Source organism: Nymphaea colorata, chromosome 2 (genome assembly GCF_008831285.2).
Source record: "Nymphaea colorata isolate Beijing-Zhang1983 chromosome 2, ASM883128v2, whole genome shotgun sequence".
NCBI lineage: Eukaryota > Viridiplantae > Streptophyta > Magnoliopsida > Nymphaeales > Nymphaeaceae > Nymphaea > Nymphaea colorata.
In genome coordinates, this window is record NC_045139.1 from 8,771,255 (window position 1) to 8,787,312 (window position 16,058).

At 38.6% G+C, this 16,058-nt stretch overlaps 2 protein-coding genes across 7 annotated transcripts in view; one reads left to right on the plus strand and one right to left on the minus strand.

The window, feature by feature from the left end:
• Positions 1 to 348, plus strand: part of LOC116247818 (serine carboxypeptidase-like 8) — a 62,778-nt gene extending 62,430 nt beyond the window's left edge. For all 6 annotated transcript variants that reach the window (XM_050076171.1, XM_050076170.1, XM_050076176.1 and 3 more), the window contains exon 14: positions 181 to 348. In XM_050076171.1, coding sequence (XP_049932128.1) covers positions 181 to 264 — 84 coding nt within the window. In that variant the 3' untranslated portion in view covers positions 265 to 348. The remainder of the gene's footprint in view (positions 1 to 180) is intronic.
• A 4,335-nt stretch (positions 349 to 4,683) lies between these two features.
• LOC116247672 (uncharacterized) lies at positions 4,684 to 13,065 on the minus strand. Its single transcript, XM_031619916.2, has 8 exons — positions 12,914 to 13,065; positions 12,360 to 12,383; positions 11,445 to 11,550; positions 10,833 to 10,901; positions 8,367 to 8,860; positions 7,023 to 7,284; positions 5,598 to 5,806; positions 4,684 to 4,912 (listed from the first exon to the last, which is right to left on the minus strand). The coding sequence occupies exons 1-8, from the start codon at positions 12,916 to 12,918 to the stop codon at positions 4,846 to 4,848; spliced, it is 1,236 nt and encodes a 411-aa protein (XP_031475776.1). The 5' UTR covers positions 12,919 to 13,065; the 3' UTR covers positions 4,684 to 4,845.
• Positions 13,066 to 16,058: the final 2,993 nt, after the last annotated feature.

The window sequence follows — 16,058 nt, forward strand, 5'->3', positions numbered from 1 at the left end:
TCCAAAAAAGGAAAGGGAAATCTAAATTGGGCTTGGTCTGGCTTAAGAGGGTCAAGCCACTCTTCCAGACAAGTCAAGCTTTGGACTGAAAGAGTTTGGACTTAATCCATGTTGGAAAATTATTAATTTGTCATTGATTGCGTTATTTATGTGAGTGAATTGATTATGCAATTTTTGTAGGGAGGAGGCCACACTGCCCCAGAGTACCGTCCCAAGGAGTGCTACCACATGTATGAGAGGTGGCTTACAGGAAAATCGTTATAGCATCTCTTTCAAGAAATATTACTACTTTTATTTGAATCTTCAACTTTCTTTTGAATAATTTAAATATGCATGTCTTTAAATGTCTATTATGTTCTAAGCGTCCATGTGTTGGTGCTTTATAATGTTGAGTCTCTCTCTCTCTCTCTCTCTCTCTCTCTCTCTCTCTCCAAATATCATAAAAAACCAGCTTAAAAGAAAAAAACTTGTTTAGCTCAGATGAAAAAACCGATTTTTTGAAATAGATGCCAAACTGAAAAAAAAAACATGCCAAAAAAATAAACAAAATCAATTTTTCATGTTTTCTGAGCATTTTTTATTACTGCAATTTATTTTCACATGTTATATTTTATTTTTAGGTTTACTTTTTGTTAAATTTTTCAAAAACTTGTCGAGATTTTTCTGAAATTTTCAATTTTGTCATATTAGACTTTTCCATATTATATTGGAGACATGCATCACTGTTTGAAACCTGTAAACGAAATTTATGACAAAGCTACAAACTAAGAGCTTGAAGCTAAGTCCGCATAAAAGGAATTCATGAATTTGGTCAAACACGTTGGGGACCAGCTGTGAAAGGGTTCAGTGAATGGAACAAATTGGGAGAGAACTTAACTGGGGATATATTGCATCAAAATTTAGATTTATTATCTGATGGGATGCACCTTCAGCCAAAGCATATAGTTTGCTTGAAGATCTTTAGTTACATAAATGTTTCTATAAATTTTAATTAGATGTTACAAATAGACTCTTGAAGACCTTCTTTTGTAGTTCATAGGTCTTCCACCACCAGGATGAGTTCTTGATTGGCAATGCTTCTGTTCGATGAGAATATACATTTTAATTAAGTTCCCTCTGTTATTGGTTAACCAATTTCTCATGACCACTATGTGTAGTATGAATTCCATTTCAGTGGTAGCGCTCTCCTCCCCTTGGGCTCAATCTCCCCATGATTTTCATTTTCCGATCAATGCTACCCGTGACACAGTTTGGTGATCATAGCCATGGAGGCACGTGAGAGTGCTATATTTAGATCTCAGATTCTTTCAAGGCGATAGATTGTGGAGAAGACGCCATGCAATTTCCTGCTGAAGAAAGGAGAGTTTATCTTCTTTTCTGGGCTACGATTACTGTAAATCTCCGTTGTCTTTGAGATTTTCCAGTTACCAACATCCGAAATATTGTTTTCTGCTGGCCTTCTCCAAGGCTTCAAAATCCCATTCTTGAACTCAACCGCAATGAGCTAAGAACAAGTTCATGCCCTCTTTGTCAGCAAGTTGTCTAAGCAGTTTAAAACCTACGTTTTGATAGAGACCGAATTCCTAGATTCCGTTTTCCAGTTTTTGCAACAGTGGAGTTTTAATTTTTGGCATTCATAATCTGCGTCAAGCAATTGCAACAAAGAGACTTTCAGCCACCAGTTTCCAGTCGAGAGAGATGGTGTCCTCAGACCTATTCTCACGGTTTTCACTGTAGCTTCCTCTACTGTTGAAGCTACTTTCTCTGAATGAAACTGGACGCCAGTAGATATCTAATGGTTTGTAACTTCCAGTTTTCCAAGAAGTAGTTTGGCCTAACAAGCACCTTATTCATAGTCTGGATTCCAACCCAGAAAATTACAACTGTCAAAACCCATTTTCATTGTTTTAAAGATACTGGCACCTTTTCTGCCAATGGATTTTGTAATTAATTCTAACTTTAACAATCTGAGTTCCCTTGGCCCAGCTTCCATTTTACTAGATGTCCAATATCTTCCTAACCCCAGCAAAGACCCGCCAGCCCCACGATTTAGTTGTATTGGATTCAAAACTTGTGGCATTTCATATATTTACTGCTGAAAGTGTTACCACCAAGGCGGGCATTAAAAGCAAAGCATATCATTTGGGCCCCGCTAAAAGTATTCTGATCTACAAGTCTGACCCCACCTTCATCAATTGGACTAGTTAATGTAAGCCAGCTTAACAAGTGGAACACCTTCTCCCCAAATAAAATTGCACGAGGAAATGGGGAGTCTTGGCTCCTTGGTTTTGGCAAAGGGGTCGATGTCCAGGAGCGTTCCGCTGAGCCCATGAGCAATAGCTCGAAACACTCTGGCATTCCACAAGATCGTGGCTAGGCCAGAAAGATGAAGCCAAATGGGTAACTTCAGATAGTCTTCAATGACAAGCTTCATACCTGGTTGCCAACCGCTGGCCACAGCAAGCGCCCATCAATCTTCCATGATCCAATGCGTAAAATAATGGCCAGGTCTTGCTGACAGCTCACCCTAACCAAGAAGGCATTACGATTGAGGAAGGAAAACTGCGAGTTCTTGATCTTCTGCCAAAGCTTTTTTAGGCCATTCATGATGAAGGGATACTCCATTCCCCGCCTGGGTTCTCCACCTACTAGGCAGCACACCACCGACCACTGGAACAGTCGTTTCATCAGCCCCAAGTCTTCTCCGGGAATGAAGATGCGAGGCAGGTCAGCACGGCAATCAACCTCTAACGGCTCCCTGTAATCCTCCTCTTCCATCTCTTCTTCAACAAGTTTTTCCACCCAAGCTTTTAGTAAGGGCATCTGGCGAGACGAGGGCGGAACCTACCCCTCAACCGCTGGGTACTCCACCAGACTTTCCAGCCACTTTCAAACCCCAGTTGGGTCAACTGGCTGCTCCAATCTCACAGCCACCTCCTCCCCATCCATCAACATCGCACCAGAAACCACCAAAGGGAGACTGTGCTCTCTGTCCCCCGGCCACCGATCGTGACGTAGCTTGCAATGGGGAAAACCCCGCACCATACCAAAGAGACTTAGATTCCTCTCTCTATCCCCCGGGCCATCGGTCGTCAACCGACCGGAAATGGAACCGTCGTCGGCTCCTAGACTTCCTAGTTTGACCGAAACCCTAGGAGAGCTTCTCTCTCCTGATTCTCATGTTTCCCAGTTCCTAACCAGCCAGTCGCTTACACACTATCAGCATCAAATCATCATAATTGCCGGCCTTTGGGTTTTCCTACAAGCAAAAGGTATGTTACAAGGAGATTAGGCGGAGAACAATAACGTCAACTAGATCATCGTGCAGTCCAAAAAATCTTTGGTTTAAAAGAAACAACTGAACTTTTGCAGACTCACCAATCCAACCAGACCATCTATCCTAAGCACCTTAGAGCCATCCACATGAAAGGGGACAAAGACATATTTTCAAACAGGAGGCTTCCCCGGATCAAGATCAGAGAGTCCAGGGCTGATTCGTCTTGTCCCACAAAACTGGGCAGGTCAATATGCCTATAGTATCTCTCCTGGTGACCATGGTAGGTGTCATATATGCTTTGGACATCTCATTTTACCCCATCGGCAGAGGCGTTCACTCAGCACAGACAGCCTCTCACCCGACTCCCACTTGGCCTACTCCCATGTCCCAGGCCCATCAGCCATGCTATTCTAGACACACTTCACATGGTTGACCCTATCTTGGACAAGATTGCTCGAGCAACGCTCACCTAGCTAACTGTGCTGAATCTTAGATCCAAGGCGACCTGTAATTTTGAGATCTTAGATCCCAAACCCTTGACCTCCAATAGAAATATAAAATACTTCTTGAAACTCTAAGAGTTGTACTGACTGCACCATGGAATACATGGATCTCAAGTCACGCACCTTTTTTTTTCTGAAACCAATTTCTGAGGCATGACGAACTTATAAATCTATAATTCTTGAACATGCAATTTAGGTTAAGTCGAAGGCCTTGGATCTATAATCTAGAGGAATCACCTGAAGGCGGTATGGAATACCTGATGAGGCTGAAGGTGCACCAACCTCACGGCCCCAGAAGGCACAAAATAAAAAAGGGGCGCATCGGCCCTCTAAAAGAAGAAAAAAGTCCAAAGCAAACAAACGCGCTTTTTCCTGGCTGTATGAAAGCAAAAACCGTGTGAAGTGACAATTTATGACAGAAGACCACAAAATACCAATTGTTCATCGTATGAGGAAAAATAAACCCTCACGACATATATAAAATCTTTGGATTTCTATAAGGAGAGATCCTCCAACCTCTCACAACACACCACCCACACACACATATATTTGTCGTTCTGAGCTTCCAAACGTACACCCTACATAACAACATTTTTTAAATGACGCAACAATTTTGAAATGACACAAGGCCTTCGACGGCCAAACCACTTGAAACCCAGAGCACCGACCCGGAATTACAAAGATAAGCCCGTGAAAAAGCTCATGCAGCCATGCAGCTGCAAAGTTCAGTACCATCAGATGCCTTCACCTTAACACCCTTAAAAACCTATCTTATAACCTGCTCTACCGGCATTTACCTTTGTCAGTTCTACGAAGGCAGCCAAACTAAATACAGAGAGAAACCAAAGTGAGACCCGAGGTGGAATAGCGAAGTTTCAAAGAGAAGTACGACGAGCAAACATATATATAAAGTGTTGTTTAGCTTATATTCTTATACTCGCCGAGTGGCCCGAGTCACCGACTAATCCAGCAAACACACTCCAATTCAGGCATAAAACAACAGCCTTACGCACGCATTAGATAGTGGACAACATACGGTAGCAAATAAAACTCCAAAAAGCCACTTTATTCTTCTTCTTCGGCTTCCTCCAGCCAATTGACAAAAGGCTCCAGCGCTTTCACAAAAGTTTGCCTGTTTGCACAAGTGGGAAACAGCATCCGCTTGTAAAAAAATGGAGCTCATAGAAAAAGATCCAACATTCCATAAACAAGCAACTGATGAAAGTATATTCCACAGGTGAAGAAAAGCTATGCAATGTGATATAATAAAATGGTGACATGATGGAAGAATAAATCAGGACCAGCCGAAATAATATCCAGTAAATACCACAAGCATATCGAGAAAGACGTGCATTCTGAAATTCTTTGTATCAACAACTAAACAAAGAAAAAGGAAGATTGGTACAAGTTTTTACCATAAGCCTAATGTGTTGCAACGTGATGAGACCGGGGATACATGGTTTTGCAACAATGAAGGTAGTCCCTCCGTTTTAATTTAAACCCTTGAATGCGTTTGTTATTGCTTGCTTACTAAAAATCCCGTCAAACTATTCTGAAGGATGTTTCAGAAGCAATATAAGTTCCCATTTTTAGAGGCTCCATAAAATGCATAAACATAATAAAACGATATACTGATGTGTGGCTTGGAGCCATGTTTTCAAAGTCCCTGTGTGTAAATAGACGTGATCCTATATAGATGCAAGTAAACTTGTTTTAGAAGAACAAAAGCATGCAGGGATCTAGTGAAAAAGAAATACGACCATGCTATTCACAAGATAAACAACCAATAATTAAAGCAACCTTAAAAGCTTCCTTACCTTCCCTTAGGGTTAGTGCCACGTCGAAACCACATGAGAATGGTGTCTTCAGCAAGCACATCTTGATCATAAAGAGACCTTACAATTTCAGGAAACAGTTTCATGAGCTTGGCATCTTCATAGCATTGAATCTGAACTTTGTAGATGAGCTCAAGCTCGAGCTTTGCATTCACACAAAATGCACTCAGTAGCTTTGCCCATGTCTTCACCTGCCTTAGAGAACACGTATTAATATATCTTCTGGTTAATACATCTCTGAAACAACATGCAGAATAAGCGCCTAAAAGATATCCACAGCTGAATCACAGCACCTAAAAACCAACAAAATTTGATAATCTAAATTATTCGATGTAGCTAAACTATCACATTCTAGATTGTGATGGTTTACTGAGCTAGGTCATCCAATTCTTGCAGCAGCAAGTCACCAAAAGGAAACCCGTTTGTTTCAGACTTCAGTAACCGCTGAAAAGAATCAAGAGGTCAGGCAATAGATAGTGGATGTTTTGTTTGTGAAGAAACGGTCAGCAGTGAAGATTGATCCGAAGACCATTTGTTAAAGTCGTCTCGTCCCTAAAGTTAATGAAAAGGAGAAGCCTATTACGATCAGAATGCAAAAAACCAGATGAATGGTCGTTGCAGACCTAGAATTTGTGAAAGGAAAAGGAGACGTGGACATATTCTCCCCTCCACTACCAGCATAGTTCTCACTTGCAATACCAGCATGGAATTTCTCAGAGTGCATCCACGTGTATGTGCCAACATGTACCCATATGTTTTTTTTTCTCTGCCTCATCTTATGGACTAAATGACCTACACTTCTCGAATTGGAAAATTATTGAAAGATAAATGCTGCCCCCTCATTTGAAGGCAAAATATTTAAAATAACACGTACGCAAGCCTCCAGAAGTTTTCTCATTTTCAGACTATGTTTGCTGAAATTTTAAAGTTTGTACATGATTTGAAATGCTCATCAACCATAACTTTATACAAACATGCTATGTCTTTGGTGCATTCAGATTATAGTCATCAAAAAAGTTCCGAGGATTCTATCAGCAAAGTTTTTCTCCAGTATTAATTAAAAGCTTGTTTACTCAGAAAAATTTAGGAAATTCAAACATTAACCATATACAAAAACTAACAGCAAAATAAGAAATAACGACTTTTTTTTTTTACTAATTTTCTTACAAAACGCTATAATAATTAAAAAATATACATTAAAATGCTAAAAAAACTGTGATATACTGATATTTTCTCTGGGAATTAAAATTGATAACAATGTCAACTTATCAGGATAAATTCCATTTTTTCAAAACTATTATGATATGCTGATATGATTTCCATCCTAAAGATTCATGATAACAGCTGCAGGACATCACTGCAAATTTTTATATTTCTACATAGACAGGAAGATCCAGAAAGATTGACCTGTCGAAGTGCTGCATTTGCATTCTGCTGCTGGTTTTTGCCAGACCACTGAACGGCCTCCATGATGACATCCCACAGCATTCCGACAACATCTATATCTGGTAATTTAGCATCCCTCATGCGCTGCTTCACTGTCTCAATAACTTCAGATATGTCAGTTTCCTCTGATATCTGTGCTACAAGTGCAGATTTCATCTCCTTCAGCTTGACCTCAAATATCTTCTTCTCATTGTACTCAACCAGAGGTATGAGCCCCTCCTTGCTGCAAGGATGATAATTGATAAAGACTTTCGATGTGTGTGTGCGTGTATGCGTGTGTGTGTGAGAGAGAGAGAGGGTGCACGGCATGCATATGCATACACATACAAGAGTGGCCACCTTTAACTGCAGAAACATAAGTGGAGAAAATGGCTCGTCTGGTCAATTGGAGGGCCAAATCCCTGACAATCCAAGAACTAAAGGCATGTTCACTAACCGTGGATTGGGAACACATGAATCTGAAATCCATGTTTTTACACATTGTTTAAACAGTGGATCCAAAAACCGCAGAGTTCAGATCCTTTCAGATCTAGGGGAACAAACATGCCCTAAGGGCCTAGTTCAGGATCTGATATGCAAGGACGTTCAGACTATCATCCAGGTCAACTTTCAATCCAGATCCTTCCTCCTATTTTTGCACAATACAATTCCGGCCTCAAATTTGAGCTACCCTTCGGTCCACCATATGGCATTTGATGTTGCCACCACATCAGCAAGATGTGAGCACCAAGATCCGCAGCTCATAGGACAGAGCCAAAGTTCATAACGTTTATGAAATATATATGCTTAAAATTTCCCATGGAGCAACCAAAACTAGTTTATTAAGTAGGAAATTATGACTAGAAACACAAAGTTAGTGGTTTTTAACTGTCTATCTCAGACCAAATGGAAGAAAGCTAGACAAAGAAACCATGAGGTCAAGACTTAAAGTAACTTAAGTTACAGCATTAAAGGAATGTTCTTGACAAAGGAGAAATATCAGCAGTCGTGTTGATCCTACCTTCAGTGAACTATAACAAATAACATGCAAACAAACCTGCTTGTGATAGCACTTGCAGAAAAGACACGAGTATGTGAATAAGAATGCAGGTAAATCAGTTATACAACTTAGAGAAGAAGAAGAAATACACTCCCTTCAGCAAATTTGAAACATAATTTTATAGAACATTTACTCTATAGCCTATGCTGGGGCAAGCAACAATAGCAATTAAGACCCAAAGTCCAAGGATAAAAGGTAAAGACCTAAGGTGCATTCTGATGCATGATTTAGGTGAGTGAGATCATGAACCATGAAAATGAACAAACCTGAAGTGCTCAGAAAAACCTTCTGCAGACCGTTTTGCAGTGGGTAAAAACTCCAATAGATTATCTTCCATTTTGCCCCGTTTTAAAAGGGAAATGAGATCATCAAGACTGTTCTCAACCAAATACTCCTTGAAAAAATCTGTTATGAACAAAAGAACGAGGCCCTTGGCCACAAGGCTGTCCTTAAGCAACGGCTGAAAAACCGTCTCTGGTGGAAGCCCCGACAGCTTCTGAGAAAATGTAAGGGCTGTGAATATAGCAAGTTTCTTCCTTTCATTTTCCTCGAAAAGCTCCAGTGACTGCAGGAATCTTCGCATGACATTTTCAAGACTCTTTATGAGAAATGGCCTCCTGCGCAAAATCTTTTGTATGTAGAGAACAGAAGGGAGGATTGCTTCACGCTTTGGCTCACAATCTAGAACAGAATATGCATGGCGCTGTCCTTCTTCAGGTTTTATAGTGCCAGTTTGTGTACGCCCACCAGTGAAAACCACCTGCAAATCATTAAGGGGGACCAGATAAATGAGCTCTACATGGTACAGACGAAATAACACAAAGGCTCTATAAACATCCTAGGTCTTCATTCTTTTTTAAGTTTTTAACTCTTTATAAGTGTGGTTTACCAAGTCTATCTCGGAATATTCAATGCTTAAAACTAAAATACAAGTTAAGCAGGTAAATTTTGAATTCTAACCATCAAAACAAATCCAACAAAGTGTCCCATGATATGCTCAGTTTATCCGAAATTTGAGATGTACAGAATTGCCATTGACACACAACAAACACATAATCTGCAGTCCTGCATTGGAAACTTATGTGTAGCCATGTCTAGGTGATTGACTCCTCAACTAGCAACAATGCTATATAATGTGTAGCATGCCAGAGAACTTCTAAATATCTCCAGCCTTGCAATTGTGTATTAAGCATTTCTACAAACACTTTAAAGTGATTTCTCAGCAAAATTCTTGCTTGGCTTTATCAATATACAGGAGTAGCATATACGAATATAAAAAAAAAGAAGGGATAACAGGAAAAAATATGCCTCAGTATCATTCTTTTACGTAACCAGAACAGAATGCATAAGTCCTGAAAGGTTCTCAAATAAAAAGGTACATCCCTAACATATAAAAACACAACCATCCTTCTAAGACCAAGTTAGTAGATTTATAAACGCACTATTTTGAGAATGCTCAATATCATTTTGTAGTTATTCATTGAGACAGTTTTCTTGTAGACAACTAAGTTATCAAAATTGCACGATGGGCATAGGTGGACAAGGCCCTGCAAAGACTGGTCAGGGCTGGTCAGTCCAAGTAATTTGACTAAAATAAATCATAAGGTGGTCTCAAAACAGAACGTTTAAAGTGACAAAACTAACAAAAGATATAAAATATCTCATTATCAAGTAAAACATGCATAACCGCATAAAGCAATATTACAACTGCTTGAAGCAAAACTTCCTTGGGAAAAAAGAAAGTGACAGAAACTTAGAGCCAAGGATCTTTAGTCAGTGCCCATGCACATCCATGTCAAGTGTCAATCAACAGATTTGCTCCAATCAGAAGCCTTTACTTGGTGTGCTGTTTTGCAAAGCACAAATTTCAAAAATCTCAAGATCAATGGCAAAGAGAGATGAGAAAACAAGCCCAAAAACATACATGTTCTTAAACAACATATATCTCGCACCTAGAACAGTCTACCTCTTGTGACTAGATATTTTTAGATATTTTACTCTTCTCTAAAAAGTTCACAGTCACTAGGAAAAAGAAAAACTTATCCTCCAAGCCCAATTGACCATGGAGTTCTAATCAAGTAACAGACCAACTATGTAAAACAAATCCTGGAAGCTAATTTTCTTTTACAACTTGGTACTAAATATACATTATTAATTAAATCACTATTAGCTTCAATCACTTTCTTCGTCTCTAGAAAATAGTACATTGTATACTTTTCATATTCTGAAGTCTGAAAACTAACAAATCCTAAAAGAAAATACCTACTTTTTAAGTAAATTCATCAAGCACCTAGCCAGAAGAAATAATCCCATGTCATCGGCACAACTGTTTTGAGAGACACTAGGCCGTACATATAGGTGAACCCTAGCAAAAAGCATGTATGTCAAGAAGGAAGGAAGAAAGAAAAGAAAATACACAAGTAAATACAGAAAGAACCAGAAGAAGTAACTCCAGATCATCATAGTAAGCAATAAGATGGAAACTCAAACACTAAGCAAGAAAAGAACCTTTCATTATGAACCTCAGTATGTATTCATTCCAGTAATTATATTTTTAACACATTTCCTCCTAAAAATAAATCTGGCTCTCCAAAGAAAAAAGGCTACAAAAGTTGTTCATTCTTGTTTGCACACCACAAAGTCATATGCTAAGATGCAAGAGGGTAAATAAATGGTGAGATTTAACGATATATTTAATACTTCTAGGAAACTGAAAGGGCCTAGATAAGTACCTCGAAGAAGGTGTCACCATATCTTGAGAAATCGAGGTCGGATGATTCAATACTCTTGGCAACAAGTTCCTGAACATAATACAACAAATAAAAAGCCTGAGCAAAAAAATGAAGGAAAAAATAAGTAGACAAATATGATATTAGCACTTAGTATCTCCTAGAATTTGCTCATGACATACTAATAAACAAATTTTTCAAGATTTTCAAAACATCACTTTTTAAAGTTTAAAATAAAAAAGAAAAACAAATTGAAGTACTATGATTATGATAATAAAATTATGTTTTCAAAGAAACCCAAATGCATGAATTTGTGAGAGATATATATAACTATTACACATTAAAGTTTTAAACCAACCACCTACTACTACATTGTTCTTGGGAAAACTGCCCAGCAATACAGTCAAAAGTCCCAGATGCTGATCAGTTTACATGATAAAACAAGAAATGTAAACTTCTCAAATGCATGGAATGGCCTTCAACCAACCAATTAATAGAGATTTGGAGCATTTTTTCTATTTTATAAGTTATAAGAACCAAGCAAGTCTCAGCCAAAACATAAGGCTACCCTTAACTGACAAAAAGTTCAGTTCATGAAAATGGAGCAGTACGAACCAAATCACCAGCATGATCCAAATAGATTTGGACCACTGCATCTGCAAAAGCTGCAGGGTCCAAAGGAGCCGCGATATTCCGTTTGCGGGTCTTAATCCGCGTGCCACTAGAAGTAAAATATGGAACCGTTAGGAACTGAAACTCCAGTAGAACAACAGAAACTAAAAAGAGGGAGAAAGGGCCAACACCAACAAGGCGATTGATTATAGGACCCACTATCAACATAAACTCAGCCTAATATATAGAGATTGTGGTGGCAAATCTGTACAAGTAGATATATTTGCAAGGGAAAATAAAATAAACAATAAAAAAAGACAATTTGAAAATATCTGATGCCTTAAAGAGGGAACTAAGTCTTAGAATAAGCACAAATAAACATGTGAAATCCAATCATACAACAAAAGCAAACCTTTTCTCCGTGCTTAACGCACCGACTTGAGATTCTAAATTAGCACTTCATAAAAAGAAGTTATAACAACTGACCAATCATTTCAACAATAACCAGATAACGGATGAAAATTATCTTCAGGGATATTTCTAACATCATTTTCATCCTCAGGGATATTTCTAACATCCTCAAGCGTCATATTTTGGTAGCATGTGAAAGGCAATTAGCAGGGGAAAAAAGAAAAATCCTTGCGAAACAAAAAAGGACGAGAAGAGTGCTCGCATAATTATTCAATGAACTCCTACTCAACGACGGGAGAGGTCACCAAACAGTTGAAATATTCAACTACTTAAAAGGAAAAAAGATCCATCTAACATACAGTTCGAAACTTCATTGCAGTCTAGCATAGAATATTCTACGTACAAAATCCATCAAAGAACATCAAAGGCGACTCAACGCTACACAAAGTGACTCAGACAGGCACTTGAGATGGATCTAGATCAACGAAATGTTTCAGTTTAACTTACCCGAGAGTGGGTCTCTCCTTCGAGCTGCAAACAATAAAGCACCAAAACATCAACATCACCACCGCATACCGAACAGAAAAGATAATATAATTACAAAGAAAACACAGACCGTAAAATCAGAAAACCAATGAATTACAACAAAATTTAACACCAAGTACCTAAGATCATGAGAAAAAAGAGAAAGGAAAGAAAGGACTCCCCAAAAAATCAGACGCGAATCTGATTTTCAAGAAGACGTGACCAACCAAAAAAAAAATCTTATAGATCTATAAGAAAACATCAAGCTCACTAAATACCTTGTTTCAACAATCTCTAAAAATCAGACTTTTTTTTTTTTTGCTAATATAGCGAACAAAGGCCATAAAACAAAAACGAAAACCGCAGTAAAAAGCAAAATATCAACAAAAAAGGCCTTTCTTCCATGTCTCTATCATGTTTCTTTAGAGAAAGAAAGAGGGAACCAACACCAAGAAAGCCAAAAACAGAAAAATCAAAAGAGCAGGAAAAAGATCAACGTGAGACAGCCAAAGAAAGAGATCTAAGAAGGAGATTACCTCATAAACCAAGACGAAGAGAAATCTGAGAACTCTCTACAAGGGAGGGATCGGAAGCGAGGAAGATGATTTGAAAGAAGTGAATCAAAGTCGCTCCCTCAGTCTCCCGCAAACCGACCTCGCCCTCTCCAACCCTTTCCGAAAAGAAAAGATATTTTTCCCTCGGACAAGGGTTGTTACAAAGTCCCTTTTGTTCACAAAATTTACTTATTTGCCATTCTTACTATGGAAACTCGCAACCGGTTCCGTCTCCCGTGTTACCTGGATCGAACTGGACCCCTCATACAGAAACCATCCTGGATCTAACCGGACCCATCTTAATGTCGGAAATGGATCAACTCGAGTTAGATCCGAACGAATTTTGGCATTCAAATCAGATATAATCAGGTATAAATCAATCCAGATCCAGATTTATATGCAGAAACCATTAGAAAAAAGTGGCCAAGGCAAGGGATGCTATTTACATGTCCAACTCAATCCAAATTGGTTAATACAAATCCAAAACATACCCAAATTAAGTTCATAAATTTGTCCAACGGGGTCTTAAACCTTTGGGTTCTATTTGAATCCCATGTTCTGTTCATTTGAGTATGAGAGAAACCACAATGAAGTGTTGTAAGGATTGGATACAGTCTTTTTTTGAAAATAGTTCAAACACCTTTGCTTTCTCATTGGTTCCAAATTTAAGTAATGTACATAAAATGATACATAACGTTAAGCAAAGTATGTGTTACATAACTTACACATTAAGATAAAGACTACTTCGAAACTTTAATGAACCTATAATATACCAATCAAATAGAGTGTCGTGCTGCTAGTTGACAGTTTAGAGAAATAACAATCATAAAAGTAAACTGATACAACAGCTTAAAGAAATAGCACCCATAAAAATCAAGCAGCCAGAACTCTTACTGGTCCGCCAGCCCGACCAGTCCAAACTTTATAAATTATGTTTGATAAATCTTGGATTTCACCTACAAATTAGGAAATCTTAAATTTGACGCTATCAAACATAACGAAACGTAAGTGAAGCAAACAACGCTCCTAAATCGGATGCCTATCTGGGTTCATAATATTTATAGGTATACTTCGGGTCTCGCTATGGGGATCCAAACGAGAAATGTCACATCATTTTCAGATCAAACTATGTGTCCGACCCGTTCATGCCAACCGCTTTAGTCCTCGTATAGTGAGATCCGCGACTCTTGTAGGATGTTTTGGACATTTTATCTGCGAAAAAATTATTCCACGCCAGCCTCTGAGCAGCCGCAGTTTTGGCCGAATGACAATAATACCCTTAGTTTCTGTTCTATTTACCAAAGGGGACAGTACGTGACGAAGAAGAGATGCTCTCGCAATTTTGAGAATGAGTATTGGCTTTTTGGGTAGGCGGAGGAGGCATCTGGGCGGCTGACAAGTGACAGCCACCACCAAATCCAAACTCGAGGGCTTTTATTTTTATGTTTCGGGTCAAAACAAAAGCTGAATTACAAATTTATGCGTCCGTTTATATTCTTCAATGGTTGGCAAGTTCTGGATCGGATGTTCGGGCATGGATTAGATCCGTAATGTTTTCCGGAAAAAACTTGGCGGTTGGACTGTCCGGTATGATGAAATCCACTGTTTTTACATTACCTGAAACGCTCACATTTTCATGGCAGTCGGAAAAATGAGATATGTCTTCTAGGTCATGTATTATGAGTCGTTTTTCTATCAAAAACTTGACTTAAGACCTCCAAACTGAAGAAAGTAAAGAGACTAATCAATATTTAAACTGCCTATAGGCCTACAAAATAAATAATATAACGTTAGGCCTTCTACATGAATATCATCTAAAGAAATATTTTCCTCATGTGCTGTATTAGCGTCAATGGTAGCTGTCATTCAACTTAAGTACTACGGTACACACCTTAAGACACAGAGACATAACACCTATAAGAATTAAACTATATGCATGCTTTTTTACATATTCTTTGTCCAACCAACTAGTCTATGTCCTTTTAAGCCATCAATGTGGACTGTTGAACCTTTAATGTGGAGAATAGTCATCTTTCCTTCTGTAGTACCACTAATCAATAGAAAATGTCAAATTTTTAGATGATATGGGACCCCAAGAAATCCTGATTAGGTTACCTTTCATTCTTTTCAGAATTCACAAACGTCCAAAAGCACGAAGACCGCCCAGTGGTTCTCCATTTGTTAAGGTCACTGTTATGGATTATATCTGATGAGATGCGGAACATGAGGCAAAGGCCTCTTCCTTTTTCTTCCTGTCTCGAGGCTCTATGGGCTATATATATTGGCCTACGCATGTGGTTAATATCCATACGAATCAAATCAAGGACTGGCTTTTCATGTTTCCAAAGGGATAGGCCCAACGATCGAGGGAAGGATTGGTAAGCAGTTAGTTTTGGTTTCGAATTTTGAAGCATCAACTCTCTCGTGGCGAAAGCATGATTTCTGAGTCGCCAAAGCACATCATGAACCCTAAAGGGACAAGAGGTTGGGTGAGAGCTTCGACTTTTTTCTGAGCAATAAGATGAAATACTCATTCTACTTAAGGACCAACGTTCGTTCTACTAGTCATTGATTCGACCAAGAAAAGGATTTACCCTAAAAATAATGAATCCTCTTAAAGTTTCATGCTCGATATATTTTTATTCTTTTTAAGCCTAAGTGACCTTTTTTTCCTGAAAAGTAACTTTTCGTTCAAGCAAACTTGCCACAACAAAGCAATGAATCGATTTAATGATCCAAAACGAATTTTTAGAAATTGCATGCTGCCGGAGCGTGCAGAAGAATACAAAAAAGGAATAATGGAGAAGCCTCGTGGATTGATCAGTGAGCAGTGGTGGCATCAAGTTGAGAACTTGGAATCAAGTTCGACCTCTATTATTTTATTGCTTAAACTTTTTAGTGGACCATAGAGAAAAAGAAAGATTTATGTCAATACCAGCCACAAGCAGTAAGCAGTGGCAACATCAAGTTAAAGACTCTAGGGATCTTTATGATTTTGTTGTCTGAACTTCTTCTAATAGTTTTTCCCTCATAAGATATGATTATCAATGCTCAACTTGGCCATCAAAAAGCATTAGGAACACTGTGCTTATATGTGACTGGGGTGAATTGAAATTTCAAAGCAGTA

Coding starts and splice junctions, on each gene's coding strand:
- LOC116247672 (XM_031619916.2), bottom strand. Junction 8,861..10,832: donor ATGGTGACACCTTCTTCGAG/GTACTTATCTAG, acceptor AATGATTTGCAG/GTGGTTTTCACTGGTGGGCG. Junction 5,807..7,022: donor CAAATGCAGCACTTCGACAG/GTCAATCTTTCT, acceptor TCTCTAAGGCAG/GTGAAGACATGGGCAAAGCT.